Source organism: Nanorana parkeri, unplaced genomic scaffold (assembly GCF_000935625.1).
Source record: "Nanorana parkeri isolate BGI_ZX_2015 unplaced genomic scaffold, ASM93562v1 scaffold574, whole genome shotgun sequence".
NCBI classification, from domain to species: domain Eukaryota; kingdom Metazoa; phylum Chordata; class Amphibia; order Anura; family Dicroglossidae; genus Nanorana; species Nanorana parkeri.
The window spans coordinates 617,198-641,907 of record NW_017306842.1 but is presented as its reverse complement, the minus strand read 5'-3'; the positions used below and the strand labels follow the sequence as shown (position 1 = coordinate 641,907).

The window sequence follows — 24,710 nt, the reverse complement described above, 5'->3', positions numbered from 1 at the left end:
AAGAGAAAAAAAAAAATGGGGAAAGGGGGGGGGGGGGGGGGGGGGTCCCAGCATTACTTTAAAATTATAGTATGGTTTCTATTACTGACATCTAATTTAGAAAATGATAGCTGCCTGACTATCATGTTGATTCAAGGCTTCAGTACTTACTGAGCTGCTGACCTGGGACAAGTACCCAGATCAAGAGTTCTGACAGATTCAGCCACATTATCCCACATTATGGAATTTAATCTATTTGCACCACCAATTTACATCACCACATATTTTGTAGTGTACAATATTGCACTGCAATTGACTTTAAATTGCACCCCAACATATCTACAGAGCTCACCTGCACTACAGCTCACTGCAATGCACTATGTGCACTGTGGTTAAATAAATGAAATGAGCCATGGCAAGGCAGTGCAACAAATGTTAATTAACAATTACTATGAGTAGAATATAACCCACATATTTGTTGCAATTATTCATACTAAGCTTGCCCAGTAAGACAGAGTCAGATAATATGTATGTATATAAAAACCCTATAAACTGGATGATAAAAGACCATTCATGTATTGTTTTATTTGATTTTGACACCTCTTCCTTGGTGGGCTGTTTTCTAATTTCCTTGTTTTTACAAATGGCTTTTGTAGTAGAGCTACAAGCTGTGTCCTATTAGCTTTTGTCTTACTTTAGGGAATGTAGAATTACTATGTGAAGGACAGGTGTCACACACTGCAGAGTGATTCATTCATCTAGGTACTCAAGGTGTGGATGGACATCCTACAGGGCATTACCCAGCCACAAAGCTAGTGTTGTTAATATGTGTGACAAAGAAGCATTTAACCTAAAGTGCTATAGCTGTTGCATATACAGTATATGTGTTTCAGGACTAAAGCTAAATTTAAGGTTGGTCATTGACATAAGGACATTTCGGCATGCAGGTCTTTTTTTATCCTGATCTGGGCATGGCCGTGATGTATGCTGTTTTCACTTATAGCTGGGCGCTATGTAATTCCTGTTTACCACAGGCTGAGTGGTGAAGTTGCACATTTTAAATATTTGCTGGAGAGCTATACTCTCTAAAACCTGCAGTTAACTATTTACAACCAGAAACCCTGGCAAGTCGTGTCTTCGGGTGTCCTATATATATATATATATCAGATTGTCCTCTAATCCAGCTGACCTGGAGATTGTCATATGGCACTATTGTCATGTTTCTGATAAATTGTTGTGGATTTGGGCAAAATCAAGGAAGCCAGTGTTACCCAATTTAACCCACAAATTAGGAACAGTCTACATTTTATAAAAAAAGGCTGAGATTTCTCTAATTTGTGAGTTACTTAAGATTACAAAGTGTTTCCCCTACTGCTCAAACCATACAAACTTTGCTTGGTAAACGAAGTATAGGTTTATCTCCAAAGATGCAAAATAATACAATGAAGACATGATGCTAAGATCTAAAAAAGTGAGTAAAACAATTTCTGTAATACACATAAAGCACTGAACATATCAAATCAAAAACAGATACCCATCATTACAATTGTCCACTAAGCTGCAAAAAGTTCAATTAATTATTACATAAAAATCATATATAATCACTGTAAATAATTTAATCTCTAATAAATGCCCAGGCTAAGTGTCCAAAATGCTGAATTCTGAAAATGCTGAACACAATAAATCCCATTGTTTTATATGGCCGCCTGTTCACACCTGAGTGTTCTGTCACCTGTAGTAAAATGTCTATCGCTGAAAAAAGTACTTGAGATACTATTCTGCAGATTTCTGTGCTTTTGGCGCCATGGACTTTAATGGAAATGCCTGTAAATGCGCTGTTCAAGTGTTGTTGCGCAAGCACAATCTGCTAGCTGAAAACACGTGTAAAAATGCTTTTGGAAACACCACAAAATTCTTGACAAACGTGCGTAGACACATGTAAAAATTTGCAAAAATACCTTAAAATGTGCAAAAACACCTCTATAAGAAAAAGGCTCACCCTGTATAGGTGTCCCACACTGTTAAAATGGCTTATCAGATCCTTACACTCCTTTTTGCTAGATAATTTCCATCATCATAATTCTATTTAAAGCACAGATGCAGAAGAAGGAAGCCTCAGCCTCAGTCAATATAATTTTGTTAAAATTAGACAGACATAAAACTAGTTTAAAATAATGTATAGTTAGTGTCACACAGCACTATGTAATGCATGTTATCACAGTCTCCCATGTGTATCTCTCAAGGGATATTACAGCACACACAGGCTCATTTAGCTCCACCAAGAGACCTGATCCATATGAAGCAATTATGTCATATGGCCCTGCCCTATGTGTTTTGAAGGCTGCCTTTCTCCGGAGTTTGGGATAGGAGGTCCGTCATTGCAAATTTAAGATATTCCTATACCTATGTTCAACCCCCTTAGCTAATCCTTTACTTATTTACATATATATAGCTAGTTCTAATATAAATATGAGACCTGGCTACACTGTGATTTATTGTCATCATTGGCTGTGAAAAGACTGTACTAGCATACAAAACTACGCACATCTGGACTACTGTATTATGCAACATTTTTGCTATTGGTGGTGCTAGTAGCATTATCTTTCATTATTAGTTTATATGATAGTTTAAAACAAATCATTGTCAATCTTTTTCCTTGCATTAAATCCCTAAAGTAATATAAAAATTTAAATACTGACACAATTAGTCCTCAGTTGTGGCTTACATTAATTTATGTAATGAGGTATATAGATATATTTCGAAGAATGCATAGAGAGTAAAAAAGTATAAAGAGTAAAAATAAATCACTGCTCCAAATTCTGTGACCAGCTGAACAACATGATCAAATCCCGGGTGCTGGACGAACAGGCTCACTGTTGCCTCAACTGCAAAAAAGGTGACCGCACTCCATGGATCTTCATCTAAGTAAACAAAACTTTTATTGTAGATACCGACAACACACTTTGTAATATCCCTCCATGTGAACCAACACTTACGTGTTTCACCTTCACAGCTTAATCGTAGAGGTCACGAATGTGTATCTGTAAAGTGGACAATGTATAATTATTATACATGCTATGGTTTTACTTAGTAGATACCAGAGGTATGCAATAATAACTGCTAAGTGAAATACAAAATTGTAAGGAACTAACACCGCCTCTGAGTCTTATACCACGGCGGGGCCGGCCCCGTCAGCAGCGTCCCGTTGCCGAGCGACGGGCGGCCTCTGTTCAGCGCTCCACTCCTCCTCCCGTTCGTCAGCTGAGCCGGCGTGATGACGTGGCGAGCTCGGCCCAGCGGCGTCCCGTTACTAGGAGACGCTTGGGTCGGGTTTCGTCTCCGGCTCCTCCCCAAGCCACTGCTCACTGCCTACAAAACTGTAGGCTGACCACTTGCTCGGCATTCTATCAAAGTAGTACGTTGTGCAAGCTTGCTAGGGACATATACTACACGGAACCATTGTGACACCTCTTTTGATACCTGGCACCTTCTACCTTGGATACCTGGCACCTTCTACCTGGGAGACCTGGCAGTGTGGACTCAGCTCTTTCACCCAAACCGCAAGTAACCATTAGCACATGTACCCAATTAGTGCTCTGTGGAAGATAATACCAGGTGGGAAGCTTAACTACAGAGTTCTCTCTTAAGACACTGTTTATTGATTCCACTGCTACATTGGACTGTTGTGTCCAGTTGATGCTTAAGGGAGAGTATTACTCAGGATTGGGGATTATAAGTGACTCTTGTTCCAACGGTGCAATACTTTAATTCTGATACTGTGATAACCATAACCCCCTACCCTAGAGTTAGCTACATTATCATCATTAGTGAACTGAACTAGTGTGTTGAAAACTACAATTCCTATCATACCCCAATGCTGTGCAATTGGGGTTGGGAAGCTGCATAATCGATAACTGCCTATTATTGAATTGATGGTGTATGATGTGACAGGGGTTCCGACTTCACTCACTACACTAAAGTGTGACTGTGAACCCTCTTCCTGAACCGTCTCCATCTAAGCTCCGCAGCTGCGATCCCAGATACCCAGCCGAGCTTGCACGGATCCTTACAAAAATGAAGCAACCAACATTTGCAGAATGAAACATCAGTGATCACAGCCTCCTTGCTCCTCTCATAAAAGGTTTCTTTTAAATAAGCCCAATGGTATATTTCATTTGATTGTAAGCTATCCTTTCACCCAGGGGTAGTCAAACTCCGGCCCTCCAGCTGTGGTGAAACTACAAATCCCATGATGCATCTCTATCCGGGAGTCATGTCTGCGGCTGTGAGAATCCTGCAATGAGTCATGGGATTTGTAGTTCCACCACAGCTGGAGGGCTGGAGTTTGGCTACCCATGCTTTAACCTGTCTCTCTGGAGTGCTGGTATAGAAATTATAACATAGCATTGTTGCTGTTCTTATAATGCCATCTAGACACCAAGCTTTGGGATTCAAGTATCAATTACATGAACATGCACCATGTTGATTAGTATATCATGACCTAATGTGATATATTTAACATGGCTTTGTTTCCTTGCTAGATTTGAAAGGTACACAACCTTTCAAACAATGTAAAAAACACACGGCACTATACACTATAAATATTTAGACCAATTTTCATTTTTAAAAAAGTTTGGTGCAAAACTTTTAGGGTTTTTTTTCGGTTCAGTCATATGATGGCTTATTCTTCTCCTCTCCCACAACTCAGAGTGCAAGGGGCGGAGCATGCAGGAGACACTTTCGGCTTCCACTGACATCATACAAGGAGCTTCATGCTCAGCAGACAGTACAGCTCCTGCTGCAGTCAATCAGACTGTGGAGGGCTGGATGTCAGCTGAATCTGACTTTGTGAACTACAAGCATGCTGTGCATGGCATCCTGTAGCTCCTAAGGCAGGAGAAGAGACACAAACTGACCATGCTAGAACAGATCTGCTTCTGTGCCTAGTGTAGTCAGTTTCAAATAGCAACCAAGGGTAAGTGGGAAGATCACCAAATATTTAGCAAAAATATAGGCAATGAAACCTTTACAGACTATATTTAATAGGAAGTGGATGTATACCACAACACATATATGGAATTTTTTATTTGGGGGGAGGAATCAAACAACTTAAGCCGTACATAGCTGAGGAAAGAGCCTTTGTTTTCAAAATCCAACATCTGCTGCTTGTTTATGTGAACAATATGAACCATTAACAGTCATTCTGTATTCTTTCTAACCTAAAACACATATTGTTGAAAATTCCACATTTCATACCATTTGCTTGTGAAACAAAATGTTGCCATTTGGATGAACCAATGTTTATGCTTCTTGGCTGGAGCTTTAATGATAACATTTCAGATCAACTGAAGTTTGCTCCATTTCATCTTCAGAGTTGATCTTTCAGTATGATAAAATACTTCCTGGAATAAATTCACTAATCAGCATACGTTAACACTGACTTCAGACTGCGCATGCCACGTCCACCTATTTCCAGATTAGACTATGAACCCTATGTGGTTACCTTTCTTTAATACATTAAAAGTCACTTTTTTCACTGTTTTAACACTGCTTTTTCATTGCAATCATACAGATTTAGCATTTGCATTCAGTCTATAATCTGCATTTATATTACCTTATGGTTTTTAAAGGAAACTGAAAATCAGGTTTAAAGAAGAATCTTTCCCATTTGAAAACCAGCTCTTTCCATAAAACAAAATAAGGCTTGCTGTGGGCCAAACGTTTGGTCTTTTGGTGTCTGATATAGAACATTCATTGCAGTGGATACATTGAGCTTTGTAAGGCAGGAATTGGGAAACTCATCAATTTGCTTAAAGTAGCAGGGAAGGAGTGACTTTCCTGGTAGAAATTACTAAGGTTCAAAGGAGGACAGATGTAGACTAGAGATGGGTAAACAGTATATAATAAAGCAAATGCCCTAAAACAGCCAGTAGTCACACTTTTTCTGTGGAACACAATAGTGGTTAAAATAACATTTGTGGTAGAGTGCTTTTTTTAGTGCAGTCCTGCTGTGAAATCTATACATGAAGTATTCCATTGTTGTTTTAGTCTCACAAAATACTATTGATTTAAAACACTTCAAATAAAAGTAGCTCTGTACCCATGTGTAAAATTTTCTTGAATGCCTCATTTGGCAGAAAAGCTATGAATCCATGTCATATTTTAGGAAAGGTCTGTTCCAAATATGAAGACTTCTGAGCATATTCAAAACATAAACAGTAGTCCTACACACTATGAGATTTAAAGGAGACCTATTGGGAGAGTAAACTGTACACCAACTCTGTAGCTCTCAAACTGAGCGATCAGAAACCACTGATCGCTCAGCTCATGGCTTCTCCCTACAGATAGCGGTGGCTGTCAGTTACCACTCGCTGCAGGAATTCTGCCGTCCAGCTCTCTATTTCTCAAGTGCTCACTGGAGGGACAGACATGAGAGGGGGTGGGCACATCTGGCTCTGGCTCTAGAGAGGCAGAGCCAGCTGTCGGTCAGGCAGCGGGGTGGTCCCAACAATTTTGTCAGGATCTTTCCGTACAGTAGCTCGCTATATGCTGACTTTGGTTTACAGGAATACATTAGTAAATTATTAAAAGAGAACTAAAGCCAAAAAAGGTTTGGCTATAGTTCTCTTTTAAAGTAGGTTAGACACATCCACTTTCTGTTTACTTTCTGTTTTCTCATTACACTAGTATCGCAGATAGAAAGTAAGGTGTTATTATACAGGATTTGTACGGTGTCAACAGTTTGCACAACACTTTACAATATTCAGTGCTTTACAAAACTGAGAGAAACAATACAGTTAACAAAACAATTTCAGTACAAGAGGTAGGAGGGCGCTGCTCGTGAGAGCTTACAATCTAAAAGTAGCTTCTGAAGCTCACATTTACTTTTTAAATGCCAGATGTACTTACCTCAAACTTCTGTAAGTTAACTGAAATGCTCCTTTAAACTGAAGATAATGATATAGTATTAATTTAAGTGAAATACCAGGATGTACTTTGTGAAAGCTATTCCTGTCATGCTTGGAACACACAGGACATTCTAGAGATGGACTTGGTTTCTTGCCAAAACTTTATGGAACATTTTTCTTCTAAACAAGCATCCAAAAACAAAAAGTTAAAATGGGCAAACGTTTTATTTCATTGTTGGGTTTTCCCTTTAATCCTGTGAGGCCTGATGTGTAACATAAAAATAAACTTTAAAGATTAATGTGTGGCCGTAGTTGATTTGTCTCTATCTGTATATGTGATCTATACTGTGGCCCTTTGTTTTATTAATTGTAATTCCGTAATAAAGGGCATATGATTTCTGCTGGTCATCACATGGAAAGTGTAAAACAGTCCTACAGAAAGCATTTTTGCAATAAGGGATGTATGTGGTTCATACTTTGTTTAAAGCAGAAGAGATGCTATGCTAAAGATATATTGTCTCTCTGCAAAAATGTTTCAATTACTAGCATATGCAATTTGCTTAGATTTTTTTTATGCCATGCTAGCCAAAAAGGAAGCAAATATAGAGTTTCTTTTGAGAAAATAATGCATGGGATCTATATAAACATTCCTACATTTTGTTTGAATCTCTCTGTGTGTGGCAGATGTTTGACAGATGGATAGACTTTATTTTCGTAACTGTCCATGTAGTCTGCTTGAAATAGCTAAACCATTGTTCTCTACATGACGGACACGGAGTACCAATGCTTTTTGTGTTCAATATATCAATGTATCCTTCAAGAGTGATGTGTTTATTACTAATCTAATTTGTGAAAAACTACTTATAATAACATTTTTTTTAATGCTTATCAGATACTGCCAATGGGATGATATTTAAAAGTAGAATGTACTTCCTTTTTAATAAGTTAATTTGGTGTATATATTGCATGTGTTAAACCACTGTCTTCTAAAAAAGTGAATTCTGATTGGGTAAAAAAACATTGAATCATTTAAATTATCCCCCCCCCCCCCCTGCCCCCTCTAAGGAGCAAATACCACCATTTTACTTCAAAGTTAGGTGAATCAGAGAATTATGGATTTTTGCTTCTTCTGAACAAATGCCTGCAGATTATTCAGTCTGCAGAAAACCTTGTTCAGAAACATTAATGAATAGCTGTTGCTTAAATTCACAAATTGCATGGTTCTTTTTATGTCACCCAGATCTACATCCAAATACTCAGATGAATCAGTGGTATTTGAAATGCTGATTCTGCTATCATGATCTACCAAATATACAAATACATACACTAACACGCATTTACCCACTCTTTCTAGAGCAAAATTTGGAAGCCAATTAACCTACCAGTTTATTTGTGGGTTGTGGTAGGAAGGCAAAACCCCCAGAGGAAACCCACAATTACAAAGAACACAGAAATAATAAAAACTGCAGGAGGAGGAGTGATGGGAAATGGCCCTGTGTTGCAAGGTCACATCTATAAACTCTAAGCCTCCATACTACCCTGGTATGCAAACACTACTAGATGTGTATTCATGTTGGCTTGCTACAGTTTAAATCTAGCTTTTTAAAAATGGGTAGCCCTAGATCTTCAGCATAGACCTACTGTGACTTATTTTAAATAATGATACAAACCAACTGTGTTTTTCAAACACTAGTTAGTTACTTCTGATTTGCCAAATGGCAAAAGATTTAACTGGAAAAAATTTTTTGTAATTTCTTCAACTTTCCATACGTGTTTTAACAGATTTGTTCATGTAACATAATCTGATGATATTTAGACAGTTAAACATTAATATTGCTAGACTAGACGCTAGCTATAACCACAACAGAGAAATGCTTGATATCTTACAATAGTTTATTTATAACTCCATCCTAGCAGTCGATTTAGACTAAAGGGAAAATTTAAACACTGCAGTTGACATATTGATAAGAATATGTAGACGATGTGCTTTAAATAATAAATAGGCTAAATATACATTCCTGTGCAGCGGGGTTGTATTTCTGTTTACTGAACATGCCTGGTTGTAGTCTTTGCTCTCATTGTTTATTTAAACCATGGAAAGACCTGAGTGTAAAATATTAATGTATTTGTACGTGTTTCTCACAGTACCGCTGTGCCAGACTGTCATAGCTCATAGCTCATCTCTTATATGTTACGATATCGGAAGGTTTAGGCAGATTCTGCAGAATAACTTCAAATCAATCATATCTTTTAAATACCTGTATTCATTTTATTTTTGTTTATTGTTGAATATGCTATTGGTTGTTCAGGCCAGTGATTATTTTAAACCAAGGGATGTTTCCCATGAAGGGAAATGACTATTTACATGTTTTATATATGAAAGAAAAATGTTTAACATTAGACCAAAATTAAAGTTCAAGCTGTTGTATATACAAAAGCATAAGGTCGCCCAAACACCGGCAGATAGCAACAAGAAAAATCTGTATATGAGACATCAAACACCTCCACTTAGATTAGGTGTTTGTCACCCACATTTTGCAGTAGAATGGGTTTATAATTGCAGACCTTGGTCAGAAATAAAAATGTCTTGCTTTTTTATTAAGCAGTCTGTCCATTTTAGTAAATATACATAAACTTGTAGCAGGTCTAGAACAAAGGATACTAGAGGTATCTGCCTGTAGCAGCCTCACAAACCCTTCTGTTGCAGCTGATTCCTGGGGATGCTTTGGGAGGTAAAGTGCCAACACTTCCAGGTAGTGTCAGAATCTGCTGCTAAGCCTTGTTCCCATATATTCCTATTGGCATATCATGATAGGCTGCCTTACTGGCCAACAACAGTGTGTAGGAGGTATGATAGGGCAAGTACTATCAGTAAGTGCCAAATCTTTGCCTGTCAAAATAGCTGGGGATTTGGCCCTAACAGGAGGGTTTCAGAGGCTGCTGTGAGTATGTGCAGGTACCCATAGGTGCCTGCAATTTATACTTCCAGCAGTTTATTTTTATGTAATGGTATGTTTATAATCATATTAACTAGCACAGGGATTAGAAAGGTTCTTAGAAATCAAGTAATGCATTCTTGACAGCTTACTATGGCTATGCAAGTGGAAGGAGGATAGCTTGTCATTGTTTCTTACTGTGTATTTTATTGTGTTTTGTTATACAATGGTCAACATGACAGATGAGTTTGTCAACTAGGATGTACGATGAGATTGCATGTTTGTTTTATGGTAGAGCCTTTCATTTACTACAGTACATCAGCTCTGTGTATTTTTCTATTATGCTATGTTTATAATCATATTCACTAATAGTGATTCCAAAGGCTCTCATAAAGCATTAATGCATTCTTGACAGCTTACTAGGACTTTGCAAGTAGAAGGAGGTAAAAGGAGGATACCTTGTCATTGTCACTGTGCATATTGGTGTGTTTTGTTATGCAATGGTCAACCTAACAGATGAGTTTGTCAACTGGTATGTAACATGAGATTGCATGTTGGTTTTACGATAGTACCTTTCTATTACTACAGTACATCAGCTTTCTGTACTTTGTGAACTATTCCTTTACAAAACTCTATATATTCACTTATCTTGGTGTCTTTGGTATTGATGTCACACATATGGCCATATTCACAGACCTGAGATCATAGTCACCCAAACTGTATCTGACAAATGTCCTTGTCTGTGAGTAATATCACAGCTGTTATTGTTTCTTATTAGGATTGGGCTGGTGCTGATAGATTTTGTCAGTACTCCCCTACCTCTTCCATAAGCATAAACATGCATGCTTCAGTGATCTTACCATGCTTGTTTTGGGCCTAAATCTTTTTCTTGTTAAAAAAATCTTTTGGCAGTTGGATATGTTTTCTCTTTTTTAGGATTATCTGTTTGTTGTGCTGTTGATATGGATGTTGTAACCTATTTAAGTGCATTCATATGTGACTACCAATTTTAAATAAGGCCTTATCTGCCTAAGGCTTAATAAACATGGTCAAACACATGCTTTTCACAAGATCCAGGCAGTGCTAAGCCTGCTGACATGTGCCAAGAACCTGCTAAAATTATTAAATTGCTTTTCTATAAAACTTGCATGAGAACGTGACTCTTCGGTAATATTCAACTTATACTGTATATTTACCTACACAATACCCAGACTGGAAAGGGTGAAGAAACATTGTGAGCCAATTAGAGATCTTTTGCTTGCAGGAGTGGAGATTACAGAACAATATCATCAATGTGACTCTGTTCAATTATTTAAATCACAGGCAAGGGGTGTCCTAGCCAAAGATATATTACTCAACTGCAAACTGCAGTGTAGGTTGCAGAGAGGTCCATGACCTAACATTGCAGTGTGACTGAGGTGTCTACAAAAAAAAACATGGAAAAAGAAAACTAGTGCAGCCACTGGCAAGCTGCAGTATATTACATTTTTGTCTTGGGTTTACATACGCTTTAAAGCTATAACCAGTGTTGCCATTAAATGTCTTGGTTCAGCACTCCCAGACTGTAGCAAAAGGTGTTTTAAGGGCTTTAGAAAAGCTTCTTGATGTTTAATACATGCTCGTAAATTGCTTTGTAAATGCTTGCTGAATCTGATTCTTTTAAGTCTAGCATTTACAAGCTAGGATGAAACAATGTCCATGTTATGCACATGTAACTATGGGGTTGTCTTATACAGCCTCATGTTAGAAGATTCTTAGCTATCAAACTGAGGTTCTAAGCACTAGTTGTTATTTACATTTAGGCCAACCCACACTAATGCCACACAACATGGTAGTGTCCATAGAGCAAAACAGATATCCATCAGTGACAAATCATAAACAAGCTATAACCCCTTGCCACCAGCCCTTTAAAAGTTACTTAATATTGCAAGCCATGGATGGGCTTCTGATCACATGATTGGTAGCCTGTTCTCAGACCCTGATGTTAACCAGTGACTGGGCGCTGTTGTTGATGGCTTGGTCACTGTTCTTCAATTGCACAGTCAGCATGCTTCCAGCACAGAACAGTGCATAAATGCAGCAACTAGGGATTAAAGCCCTCCTTGGTGTCACCACATATATGTGTAATCTTGTTGGGAAGGTGTTAATAAGATCTGCAAGTCTTTAAGCACTGGTTTAGACCAAGGTAAATACGTTTATATTATCCATTGCTTGTAAAAACCTGTGTACTCTTAATGGTAAAGGAAACCTGTACAAAGAGAAATTTGGAGGCTGTCTGCTAAAAATTCTAGTTGCCTGGTTATCTGTATTGACTTCTTACAAGCATGTGGATAAGAAACCGTTTTTTTAATTTAAGTTTGGCTTTTTATTCATGTGAAAACATTTACAATGTTATCTACCGAAATACATAAACTATATTTCCCCATTTCAATTCTGTTGCTGCAATGAGTTGCACTGTGACAAAATATACCTTGCTGTTTGTTCTTTTTTCTAAGCTTTTAAGTATATGGATAGATATATTAATCTAAGCAGGAATGGTTTCAAGTGAATGCCTTTTTAGGCTCGGAGCCAGGTATAAAGAGGTTGTGTTGTGGTTATGACACACATCTGTATACATAACACCTTTGGAACTGTTCTTTCTCAGATCTAAAAATCTGCTGCAAACAGTTTTAACAGGCAGTTAGATTACCAAAATATCAGTCTGCTCTCTATGTATAACTAACATTAACCCTGTAGCAAGTCTGAGTTGCATTACAACATCCAGTTTATAGCACAACAATTGTACAACTAAATCCCTAAGCTGGCCACGTATGCTCTGAACAAATCTGTATCCCAATTTGCAAGTGCCTTTAGATGAGCAATGAGCAGAAATATAAGAATGTGGATGGGCACAAATCAAGGGATCCTAACATTTGCTAGTTCCCATTTCAATACTGCTGCAAATGAGATTGCACCACAATGCATATGCTTGTCACATACCCGTGTTGCCTTGGTATGGAAAAAAAGGGTGTGTGTATCAACATACATAGAGGGCCTATAGGAAATGGATGAGATGCACACAAAAATGCTTGTATACCAACACACATCCTCTCATGGATATGCACATTACCTGTAGACCATGTGTTGAACATTGTGCATAGGTGTTAAAGGAGTTCTAAAGTCACAGCTTATACGATCCTGTTATAACATCAGCATTGTAACAATAATACATACTATAGCGGTTTTTGATAATGGAATCAAAGCTTACTTTGATCAAAGATTGCATTTTATGTAGTGATTGCTGCCTTCTGTCTGCCCATCACTTTTAACAATTTCCTGGATTTCCAGTGTGCTTTGCATCTCTTTCCCTGCTGCTACATGTGATGAAGTCTTGGTTACTCAAGCCCACATGTCCCATCATGCACTGGTTCTATCAAGCAATGATGATGTTACATTGTGGGAAGTTCAGACAAAGAGCTGTAGATAAGACGGCAGGCTTAGTTAGAGTGGTTACACACGGAAATACATATTCATAAGGCAGAGTGAAATTGTGTCACTGTATTGAGGAAATACATCGCAATGGACATCTTTAATAAGTAAGTTTACAAATTTCTAGATTGATATGGTTATTAGGAGTAGGATAGAATTTATGGAAATTCAGTATAGAAATACTAATACTTTTAGTTTTTGTCCATAGATACCCCAAAAAAAGAGTCTTTTTTACATCTACAATCATGCAATTTGTACATTTCCACATTCATATCAAAGACATACGCATTTCCTTGTGAGGTTTTTCATAATACTTTGACTTAAAAACTTGCCTCAAAAGAACTCTGTGTAACTTAAGAAGTGCCGAAGGATTGTTATGGCAGTTTACGAATGGGGTGCACCTTTACCACTGTACACTGGTTCTTTATTGAAATATGCTATGCCTTATAAAATCATCATATTGACAAATTTGGGTATAATGTCTTAATATACTTACATACAGCTACCTACTTTGTTTTTTTATCTTATGACATGTGATGCCCCCTGACCTGCACTGAGTGTCTTACAGCCTTTAATTACCATTGCATAGAATACAGCGATATACACTATACACAAGTTTGCATTTTCTGCAAGAGTGGCACTGGGTATGAAGATGCATCTGTAAAGTGATATAGTTTTCATGTGCAGGGAGATTCATTTCTAGAACTTAATGCTTATTTATAAGAAATGTACTTTTCAATTGGTGCCTGATTGGAATGGACATCAATTAGTAGAATTGGTGGTACATGTACTGTATATGTTCTTAAAAATCTTGTATTTACTGTGCACTGATATACTAATTTTTTATTTCTGTATCTTTCCACAGAAAGAATGTGCCAATTTTATTAAGGTTCTGAAGGTTTACAACCACACTCACTTGTACGCCTGTGGAACTGGAGCTTTTCACCCTGTCTGTACCTATATTGATATTGGCCACTATCCGGAGGTAAAATAAAAATTATGCTTATGTAATATGTCAAGTAGATGTTACTGAATGTGGTAGACCATTAGCTAACCATGTCACCAGAATTGAAAAACCAACTCCCAGCAACAGATGCCATCTCTTTAGTCAAGCATAAGGAAATGATGTATGGGCAGATATAAATATATAAACAGAGCCACTCCTGAACTTGCACATTTTATATTTCCACGCCATATGTGTGGAGTAATTATTCACTGTTTAATTCACACAAATCAAACATGATGGTTTTCACCAAGACTGTGAATATTTCTATAGTTTATTTAAACATATTAAAATACTTTTGTTTGGTCTACACACTCCCTGTTGGAAGTGATTTGTTGAAATATGATATAGGCTAAGTCTGTATAGAAATGTGTACAATTCAATTACTGTATAACCAAATGTCACTGTGGTTTTTATGAAGCTCAGAACGGTTATGGGTAATTGCCGGAGCTACCCACAACCACTTCATTCCACTTCTTATCTGACAGATTCTGCTAAACTTCTATTCCTACTAAAAAGATAGTTCCAAAAGCAATGAAGTGTTGCAGCCAAAAGAAACCAATCAGCTTTCTGCTTTTGGAAATGTAGTTTATAAAAACAAATTAAACATCATGTAGGATCTCTTTGCTATACAGTATATGGTTTGTGTTTGTTGTTCATTAAAGGCTAAGTTCACTTTTCTGTCCATGTTTCATGTTACACCCACATTTAGGGTGTAACATAAAAAATGGTCAGATTGCAGACCCCCCTCCTATACCCCCACTAACCTAAACTGCAGGTTTCATCTCCACACAGCTGCATCATCCATCCACAGATCTTTTGGCAGGAGTCCCATTACAGCACAGGGACTTGTAGTTTCTATGGAATGCAAATGCGGTGCAGTCACCACACTTGTTATCCAGTAACACTTCCTCCCATCCCCTGGTTCCTCCCTGTTACTGTATCTCCATACTTTGTTTCTACCATCAATGTCCGTACCAATCTGCAGGAGTCAGAGCATTGCTCCTGTAATCTACTGATCATAGTTGCAATGCTTTACTGGTTCCTATGGACTTGTAGTTTCTATGGAATGCAAATGTGGTGTAGTCACCACACTTGTTATCGATTGACACTTCCTATCATCCCTGTTGCTATCTGTCCGTATCTTGGTATGGACATTGATGGGAGGAACAATCTGCAGGAGTCAGAGCATTGCACCTATAATCTACTGATCATAGTAACAATGCTTTACTGGCTCCTATGGACTTGTAGTTTATATGGAATGCAAATGTGGTGTAGTCACCACACCTGTTATCAATTGACACTTCCTCCCATCCCTGTTGCTATCTGTCCGTACCTTGGTATGGACATTGATGGGAGGAACAATCTGCAGGAGCCAGAGCATTGCACCTATAATCTACTGATCATAGTTGCAATGCTTTACTGGCTCCTATGCAAAAACATAATACATGCACTATGATCATGAAGATGTGTGCTTTTATTATTTTTCATGCAAAAGGTGGAATTATCCTTTAATACAATTGATCCTCAAAATACTGTTTATATGGCCAAGATACTCTTACTGTAGTATGTACGTAGATCATTCTGTTTCCCCTAGTAATAGATCAGAATTAACCTTTCACTGACCTGACTACATTCAGTCCATGGAGTTACTGCCTCAATGTGCATCATGGCTGTTCTTTATGCTGCTTTATTGAATACATTAGCCAGTAATAATTGTGTTCTCAGAGTTCATCCTTTGTACTTATGTACTTATGTGCATACTGCACAGTTGTTGAAAGAGGAAGGAGATGAAAAGTTATCACAATGAATGCAAACATATGTCCATGTGTGAGTTTTATGTATGACAGTGCTGTAATTAACGCATAATTATTTGGAGCAAAGTGTAAGCTGCATCATTATTATATAAATATTATACTGCAGGATATGCTGAAAGCTGCGTAGAATACAATCAGCCGTGAGGACAATAGAGATGATTGTTTGGAATTAGTAATAGAATTGCTGCCACATTGGATAGCATTAAAATAACATGCTAGTTGGTTTTTTTACCGGTTTTGATTATCTTCAGATAATTCTATTTGTTTAAACAACTAAGTGGTTAGAAGCAAAGATTGCAATGGTCTCAACAGTTACTTGGTTCAGAGAGGGAAAGGAGTACAATATGATCACTGGCAGCCTTGTACTTTTGCCCTCCTTTATCCATATATAAACGTTCTCTGGAGCTTTCCTGAAACTGTCAATTTCATTCAGCTATGAAAATGCTCAGGATACTAAGATGCTGCATCTGGGCTTAGGACAGATGTTTCGTACTTGGAACATAAAGCTTCTGTAATTCTTAGAGGTTGCACCTTTAAGGGAAACTTGTACTAGGAAAATGTCTCTGGCCTAATAATTTTGTAAATTGCTGCCCTGGAACAAGCATGCAGCTAGTGAAGTCGGGGAAAGTCAGACATCCTGCACACTTGTTCCAGGTCTAGTTATTGAAGCCATTGGGCCAACATACAAGTCAGGCAGCTAGCATTTTCAAAAGGAGGGTTCAGCAATAATGGCAGTCTACATATTTTCTCGATGCGGTTTTCTATTAAAGAAGAACTCCGGGGGAAAATTGTATTAACCTTTGCAGTAGGACTACCTCCACCCTGCAAGGGTTAACTGCTTGCTTTTGTCTAGGTGCTAAAAAAAAGTTATACTCTCACTAACTGCCATGCCAATTCCCTGCTTCTCCGGTCACTGGATCATTTCTCCTCCTTCGCTGCACAGATGGAATGTTCCTCAGGGTCCTAAGAACCCTGATCTCGGGTGAGACACAAATGGGCAGTTAACCCTTGTAGTGCAGGGGTAGCCCCAGTGCAAGGGTTACTATTTTCCCACAGAGTTCTTATTTAAAGGTGTATGCCATATTTTCACATGCAATGGTCTAAAATTCAAAACAAGTTGAAGAAGTACAGCAAGTTGTTACACCTCAGACAGTAGTAACTAATAGGGGGGTACTGTCTGGCCCAAACATCATGAATAATGTTTGTATGTGTCACAGAATTGCTGTGGCTATTCACATATTTTGGCAATAGCCTTACTTATTTTAATGCATGGCCTGGTATATTCTTCATATAGAATTTATTCTGTTTCCAAGCTATTCTTTCTCTTTCTCTCTGAATATATTTCATTCAGTTCTCTGTGTTTTATTCCACATACATCAGAGAGGCACATTCTGCGATGCTGAATATTTATGAAAACATATTTTGGCATTCCAAGTTTATTGCAAACCTCCCTAGATATCTATGAGCATATGCCCCCTGAGACCACATGACAATGTACAATTATAATAAATGGCTTCAGAGTTCTTATGACATTTGCATCTTGCTCTTTTTTAGCAAAACAGTTATACAGTGAACATTTTTTCCTTTAGAATTTCTCCATGGAATATAACATTTTCTGCTTTACCTGTCCCCTCTGGCCTCTAATCCCTAGTAATAACCCGACAGGAAATTCCTTCTCCATAGTACAGTTTTCCTGGTAACAGAAGGTTACAAACTTTGCTGGTCAAGGGGCAGAGGTTAACAGTTCCTACTTAACTGATACTTTTACATTTCATTGCTTTAAAAATTAGCCAAAGGGTTTGGAAATACAGATTACACTATCCTGTTGAGTAAAGATTAAATAAAGTTCCCCAAATGGAGCGTTCCATTCGTTTTAAAAGTGTTAGTTAAGCCTTGTAAATAAAAAATTGCCAGTCGGCAGCTTTTTATGACAGAAGAGACTGTGTAAGTCATTTCTGCCATAAAAGCTTCTAGCTGCCTGTCTGCATTCCTTTTTTTGTACACTGAACTGCACATGCACAGCTTATTATTCAGGCAGGAGTTTTTCCAAGATGAAGTAACTCCCGTGCACATGCAAATCAAGTGGCTGAAGAATCAGAACCCAGAAGAAGTCATTCTTCAATGACTGACAGTCATTTTGGTGTCACCCCCCTCTGAAAAGTCGGGCACTTGGTCAAGGACCGAGAGTCCGACAGTTGCTCGAGAGAGAGAGGGAGAGAGAGAGAGAGGGAGAGAGAGGAGGGGACCCGGTGGCAAACCTTATCCCACCGGGTGACGTCCCCTCATCTCTCTGCCAGCATCCATCACCAAGATGGCCACTAGCAGGTAACATCGTACGCGATTATGTCACTGTGGGGTGTCACCCAGGATCCACACCGGGTGTCACCCCAACTCAAGACGCCTCTGATTCCAACATTCATTTTTTATTTGCAAGATGGTACATAAGTTATTACACCTAAACAAAACTTTTTTTTGTTTTTAATAGAGAGAGGAAGGTTTAAATCTGTATTTATCACTTTGCAGTGTCTGTGTGAGGTAGCTCAGAGTGGGTAGGTCTGTGGCAGCTCGAGACATGGAGGGTCCTCTGATGTGTCTTTTTAATCAGGTGAATATTGTGGAGGGGGTGAGCATTAGACATGAGCTTCGTGTTTAAGTCAGCAAAGCTATGAATCTTGTCAGGGTGGGTGGGTCTGTGGCGGCTCGAGACATAGAGGATCTTCTGATGTGTCCTTTTTAATCATGTAAATATCGTGGAGGTAGGTGAGCAGTGTAGATGAGCTTTGTGTTTCAGTTATCCAGGGGTGAACAGCTGTTCGCAGTTCAATAAATGGGCAAACAATTTGGCTAGTTCGCCACCCTGCCAAACCTCAGTTTGTGGCCTAGCAACTAGTGACACTGTACAGCCCTCACAGCATCATTGGTTGACTAGTGACTGAGCTACACAGCTTCACTGGTTGCTAAGACACAGGAGGTGCAACAATGTACTTTACATGCTTGCTAAGACACTTGCGGACCCACGGCATTATTGGTTGTTATAGTGCACCCAACTGCATCCTAGCAATCAATTTGTGCATTCTAGTAACCATTGACACTGTGTGGTTCACAACGCATCATTGATTTGCACCACATCATTGGTTCGCACCGCATCGTTGGGTGTTACATAGGTGACCCCACAGCATCATTGGTTTCTATGGTGCAACTGCCTGCATCCTAGCAACCAGTGACAATGTGGTACCCAGCTGCTATGTTCCTACCAACCAGTGATGCAGGTTTTTATCTCTGTTTCCATTCCCACTGGAAGATGTTTCCTTCATTTCTGTTCCGGTCACTGGTGAGGGAAAAACTTGGCATAACCCATCCCCAACATACCCAAAAATGAAAAAAAATGTTTGGCAGAGGCTCAGTAATTTTAAATTTTTCATTCATTTCTGAGTAGGCAGTAGTGGTAACATAACTATTTTGGCACTATAAAAGAGAACTCTAAGTAGATCTGGGAGCTCACAAAGCTGTTCTGTGCTTTGTCACTGCAAAAAATTATTTAAAATTGCTGCACCCGGACTGTAACATAATGTGAACACTGACAGATCTTGTGAAATTATGTTGCATTAATTAAATAAATGTTGTATGTCTAAGTATGTTATTCCCTTGGTGGCTGTTTCCTTTTTAAAGAGCTAAGATAACACAAGATTATGATACATTTTTACAGCATGTTAGAAAATGCTTACTTATAGTAGAAATAAAACTATAACTGTGTGCAAAATAATTTACTGTGCTTTTCTCTTTGACATTCATCATGCTTTCCATTACAGCAATAATTTAGCAAGTGACAGATTTAAAAAAAAAATCATAATATATTTCTTCCAAGGTCCTTCTTAAATCATTACATAGTAATTAATCACTTGTTCTTTTCAGCTGTCATTTAGTGCATTCAGTTTTGCCCGTGCATATTTTATAATTATACATTAGTGTTTTTCAGTCTATTTGTGTCTAAATGACAGATATACAAGTCAGTAATTATGCTGGTGCTGCTCTTTAAATGGCACTTCTCATGCTTTCACATGCAGGAAAGAGAAGTTGGGAACTGCCAGAAATTAGAGAGTGAATGTGTCTACTTTCTTCTTATTATGTGTAGGTATTTGCTTTAGTCTGTCATTTGGTAGTGTCTGCCTTGGGACGTGACTGTCATGTACACCATAAAATATCTGAATTAAAGTCGGCCTGTCATTAGCAATATATTTATTCATGGTTAGTGCAGCATGCTAAGTTACAAGTCAGCATATAACTCCCACATATGTATTAGCTCTCACATAGATCACAGTACTCTCCCTGATAATGCCTTTGCCTGCTTTTTTCAAAAGGATGTAGCTAGCTTTGTTTGGGCATCTGGGCATCAGCATCTACTCCCTGTACTAAAATGATAGTTTTAGGTTGGCACAGTCATGTAAATACTGGTGCCTGTGCAGTTCTTGGTCATGTTCATAAATGTCAGATATGGATCAGCCCATGTTGAAGACTCTCATCTTGTGACTTTCTGCAAAGTTGGAGTGTTACAGTCTGATCATTTGGGGAATAGTGAATGGGAAAATACATCCTTTTGCCTGCACCAGACGGATGATATCCTTTCAGCCTAGACGAAAGTCACTAGACTGAAGCACAAGGACATCTTTTTAATGAGGTGAAGCTTTTTTGGAATAAAAAAATGACAGTTGACGTGTCAAGAATTCAGAATTTTAAAGTAAATGACAGGTCAACTTTAACCAACCTGTTTCTGAAGCTACTCGGACCTGCAACTACTATCCTAGTCAGCAGTGTTACTGGATAATCCAAGAGAAACAGATTGTTCAGTTATAAACTTTAACCTTGACTCTAGTTCTTCACTATTTTTTTCCTGACTCCAATGAAGTGACAATGCCACCAAAGTAACCCTAAAGTCGACTAGACACATTACAATCTAATGCTATCTCTAAAGATTTACCAATGTAAAGCAGGGGCCTTCCTCAACAACGCATTTAAGTTATATTCATTATGGTAGGCCTTTGTACTTCATAATTGTTGGCAAATCTAAAGGAAACTATACAATCAGATTCTTATATGTGACCAGCTTAATCCAAACCTGCTGGGTACACATTTGAGGAAGATGCCACTAAATACATTTAGGTGGAAGGTGTTGCATTCACCTGTGTTCTCCTTTGCGTGTGCATGCCGGCTTCTGGGTTTTGCTGATGCCACAGCAAATCAGGCTTAAAGGGCTAGCCAATGCATAGCTTGATGTTCAAGCAACACATTACCATGCATGTAGCCAAGCCCCCTTTGCCTCCAGCATCTGCCTAGAGCTTGTTGTGTACCCCCCCTGCCTCCATTGCCTGTGCTGTGCACTCCAGTGTTACCCCACTCCCCAGAGACTGTGACCCTAATGCCTTTTGTGACCCTTATACCCCTGTGCCTCCAGAGACTTTTGCACTTCTGAGACCTCATCAACACCAGTGTTCCTTTGCTTTGTGTCCTCTGCACTCCTGTGTCTCCAGCATCCTCTGTGACTCCTATGTACTCTAGGTACCCTATAGTTCCTGTGCTTCCATTCACCCTAGTGTTTCCTGTGTCCCTTCACTCCCATGCCTCCAGAGAGTCTGAGAACCCAGTTCCACCAACAACCTCTGTGACACCAGCTATCTTTGTGTCTCCTGCCAACTTTCAGTCTCCAGCCCTACTTTGTCTCCAGTGATTCCTCTGTTCCTGTCATCTCATGATGCTAGAGCATCCTGTGTCACTCAGTGACCCCAGAGCATCCTTTATCACCCAGGGACCCTAAAACATCCTAGTGACCTCACAGCTCCCAGTGACTCCATAGCACTTTGTCTCATACTGTGACCCCAGAGCTTTCTGTGTCAATTAGTGCCTCCATTGTGCCCTAGGCTCCTCTGTAATACCTTTACCTTCATGCAACCTCAGATACCCTGCCATAATACCTGAAGTGACTCTCTTCCAGTGCATACAGACCTTTGTCCATGTCAGAAGGCAATGGACAAACAAGAAAAATGCATTATTCACCAACTCTGCTTGTTTTTGCAATCATCCTCTATTAGTATAAATGGATCCTAGCTTCACTCTTGCAGATAAATACTTTTTTTGTAAAATAGTGCAAACACCTGCTAGTCACATTTATACAGTTCTCCTGCTGCTTTAGGATTGCTTTGTTAAAGACTCTTTCTTAAAAAAAGTTGTCATTCTGGATACCAACAAATACAGGCATTTTTACAGCCCTAGATATAGTTTTGAATCCTATTTTCATGGAGTTTGCATGTTCTCATTTTATATGTGTTTTCTCTGTGTGTTCCAGCTTCTCCTCCACATTATCATACAAATCATAGTGGTAGGTTAACTGTCATCTGACCATAGAGAGAATTTATGTTTGTGCTTGCATGGGTGTAGTATATACAGTAGATTATAAACTCTGAGGTGGTTCTTCATAATTTGTAAAGTGTTGTATAATTAACTATATCATTAAAATAAATGTTAAAACAAGGCAAACAAAGAAACTAGATCTACAGCGTATTTGCTGCTAAGCATAACTTGACTTTTGATTACCTATATTCTGGCATAAGCAAGAAAGCTATGGAGCTGGCTTAAAATAGGTATTAATTTACTATACTGCAAAATGAATCACCCTTTAAAAATCTAAATGAATGTATAATAGCCATATTTCACATGAAAATGTGTATCTGGCCAAATGACTCATTGTACTTCATGAAAAATTGCCTGCTCACAGCAGTCATCACAGCGCAATAAAATGTCTAACATTATTAAGAGGTTAATCTGTTTTTAATTATTTTATAGTTTAATACATGTGTAATAATGTGTATGGAGCTTTGAATAACATGAGGAAAAGTCTTATTACTCCAAAATGCAAGCCACTTTAAAATATGCTTTCAAAGCAAGGACCTTGTAACACCTGCACAACTTCATTCCTCTGTTCCCTTTTCTGAAATATATTTTGTTGTAATTACACATCTGACATTACAGCTATAAATAATACAAAAATGCAGACAAAATAGGCCTGTCAAGAGTAGTAATAGAATGTTGTATAGGATTGCCGTACCTCAAGAAGGTAAAGCTCACCTTACACAGACTAGGTGCAAACCATACACAGTGCTGACATGCATAGACAGGAGCAGTCAAGCTGAAGCACAAATTACATGTAAACTGTCCATAGTTGAATCTGTCTTCCTGTTTTATAGGATGTAATCCTTATTCCCTGCATATAAAGAATATAACTGGTACAGAATGACACAGCAAGCAGTACAATTAGATATGGTGCTATGGCAGCATCTGTTAATTGATTGTAATAGGCGAATGCTTCCAGTATTCTTGTATACCTTTTCTTCATTTATGCTCATGAAATTGCAAAGAGCATTAATGATAGCAGATGTGTTTAAGATCAATTCTGATTGGTTACCAGAGTGATTGACATATGTAGTGTGCACAGTGCACTAAACTAGTTCTCAACATATCTGGGAACTAGGCTTATTCATGTCCTGTACCCTACTGAGTGAATTATTTCTTGGGATTTAACCTGCTTTTGCAGTATTTTAAAGTTATTTTGAAAATCTATTAACTACTTGAAGACCGGAGTGTTAAACCCCCTTCCTGTCCAGGCCATTTTTCACTATTCAGAGTTGCAGTACTTTGACTGACATTTATTCAGTCATGCAGCGTTGTACTGAAATTAATTTTATGTTATATAACGAAAAAAGTACAGAAAATTTAAAAAAAACTGTTTTCCCTACGTTATGTAATGAAACATTTATTATTACCTCAATTTGTTTATAAAATATAAAAGATTGGGTCATGTTGGGTAAATAGACACCAAATATGTCAAGCCTTAAAATTGTGCGTGCCCGCGAAATCACAAAAAAACTACCATACCCAAAATTGGCCATAGGCGGCGTTTTAAATTTTTTTACCGTTCATCAGTTTAGTATTAATAGTGATTGATTGCCCTAGAATTATTGCTCAAGCTCCAATGTTCACGATGATATGTAACGTGTAAGGCACAATGGGCACAATAGTCATTTTCGCACGTAGGCACACACGAAGCTTGTTCGCATGTGGGGGTGGGGAACTTTTACTTTTTTTGTGTGTTTTTAAACAATTATTGTATGTGATTTTATTTTTTATGCTTCTTTCATTTTTCGAAACTTTTTTACACTTAATTGTATTGCTATCCCATGGGGGTCAAAGAATCCCCCTATGTGATAACCAATTTATGTGACAGGTCCTCTTTACAGAGACATCAGGGGTCTCCAGGACCCCTAATGTCACCTAGGGACCCCTAGAGAAGCTGATGAACCAGAGATCTGCTTCACCAGCTTGTCCCTGGCTCCTGTAACCGGGAATGACAGTTAAATGTGAAAGTGATGTCATATACATCACTTCCTGCAATTGGAAACCAGCGGGGAGATCAGAGGGAGGTTGTGTACTGATTTCATTCTGATCTTGGATCATAGAGCCGCTGTGCCGGTCCCAGTCCGCAACGTGCACAGTGTAGCTTGGGACCGGCGGCAGCGGGGGGGGGGGGGGGGGCACCACAAAACAAAAAAAC

The 24,710-nt window shown here is 38.5% G+C and overlaps 1 protein-coding gene across 3 annotated transcripts in view; it reads left to right on the top strand.

Annotated features, from left to right (window-relative positions):
* SEMA3A (semaphorin 3A) overlaps positions 1–24,710 on the top strand; it is a 215,972-nt gene that overhangs the window by 84,198 nt on the left and 107,064 nt on the right. For all 3 annotated transcript variants that reach the window (XM_018562368.1, XM_018562367.1, XM_018562366.1), the window contains exon 4: positions 14,157–14,276. In XM_018562368.1, the coding sequence (XP_018417870.1) occupies positions 14,157–14,276 (120 nt within the window). The remainder of the gene's footprint in view (positions 1–14,156; positions 14,277–24,710) is intronic.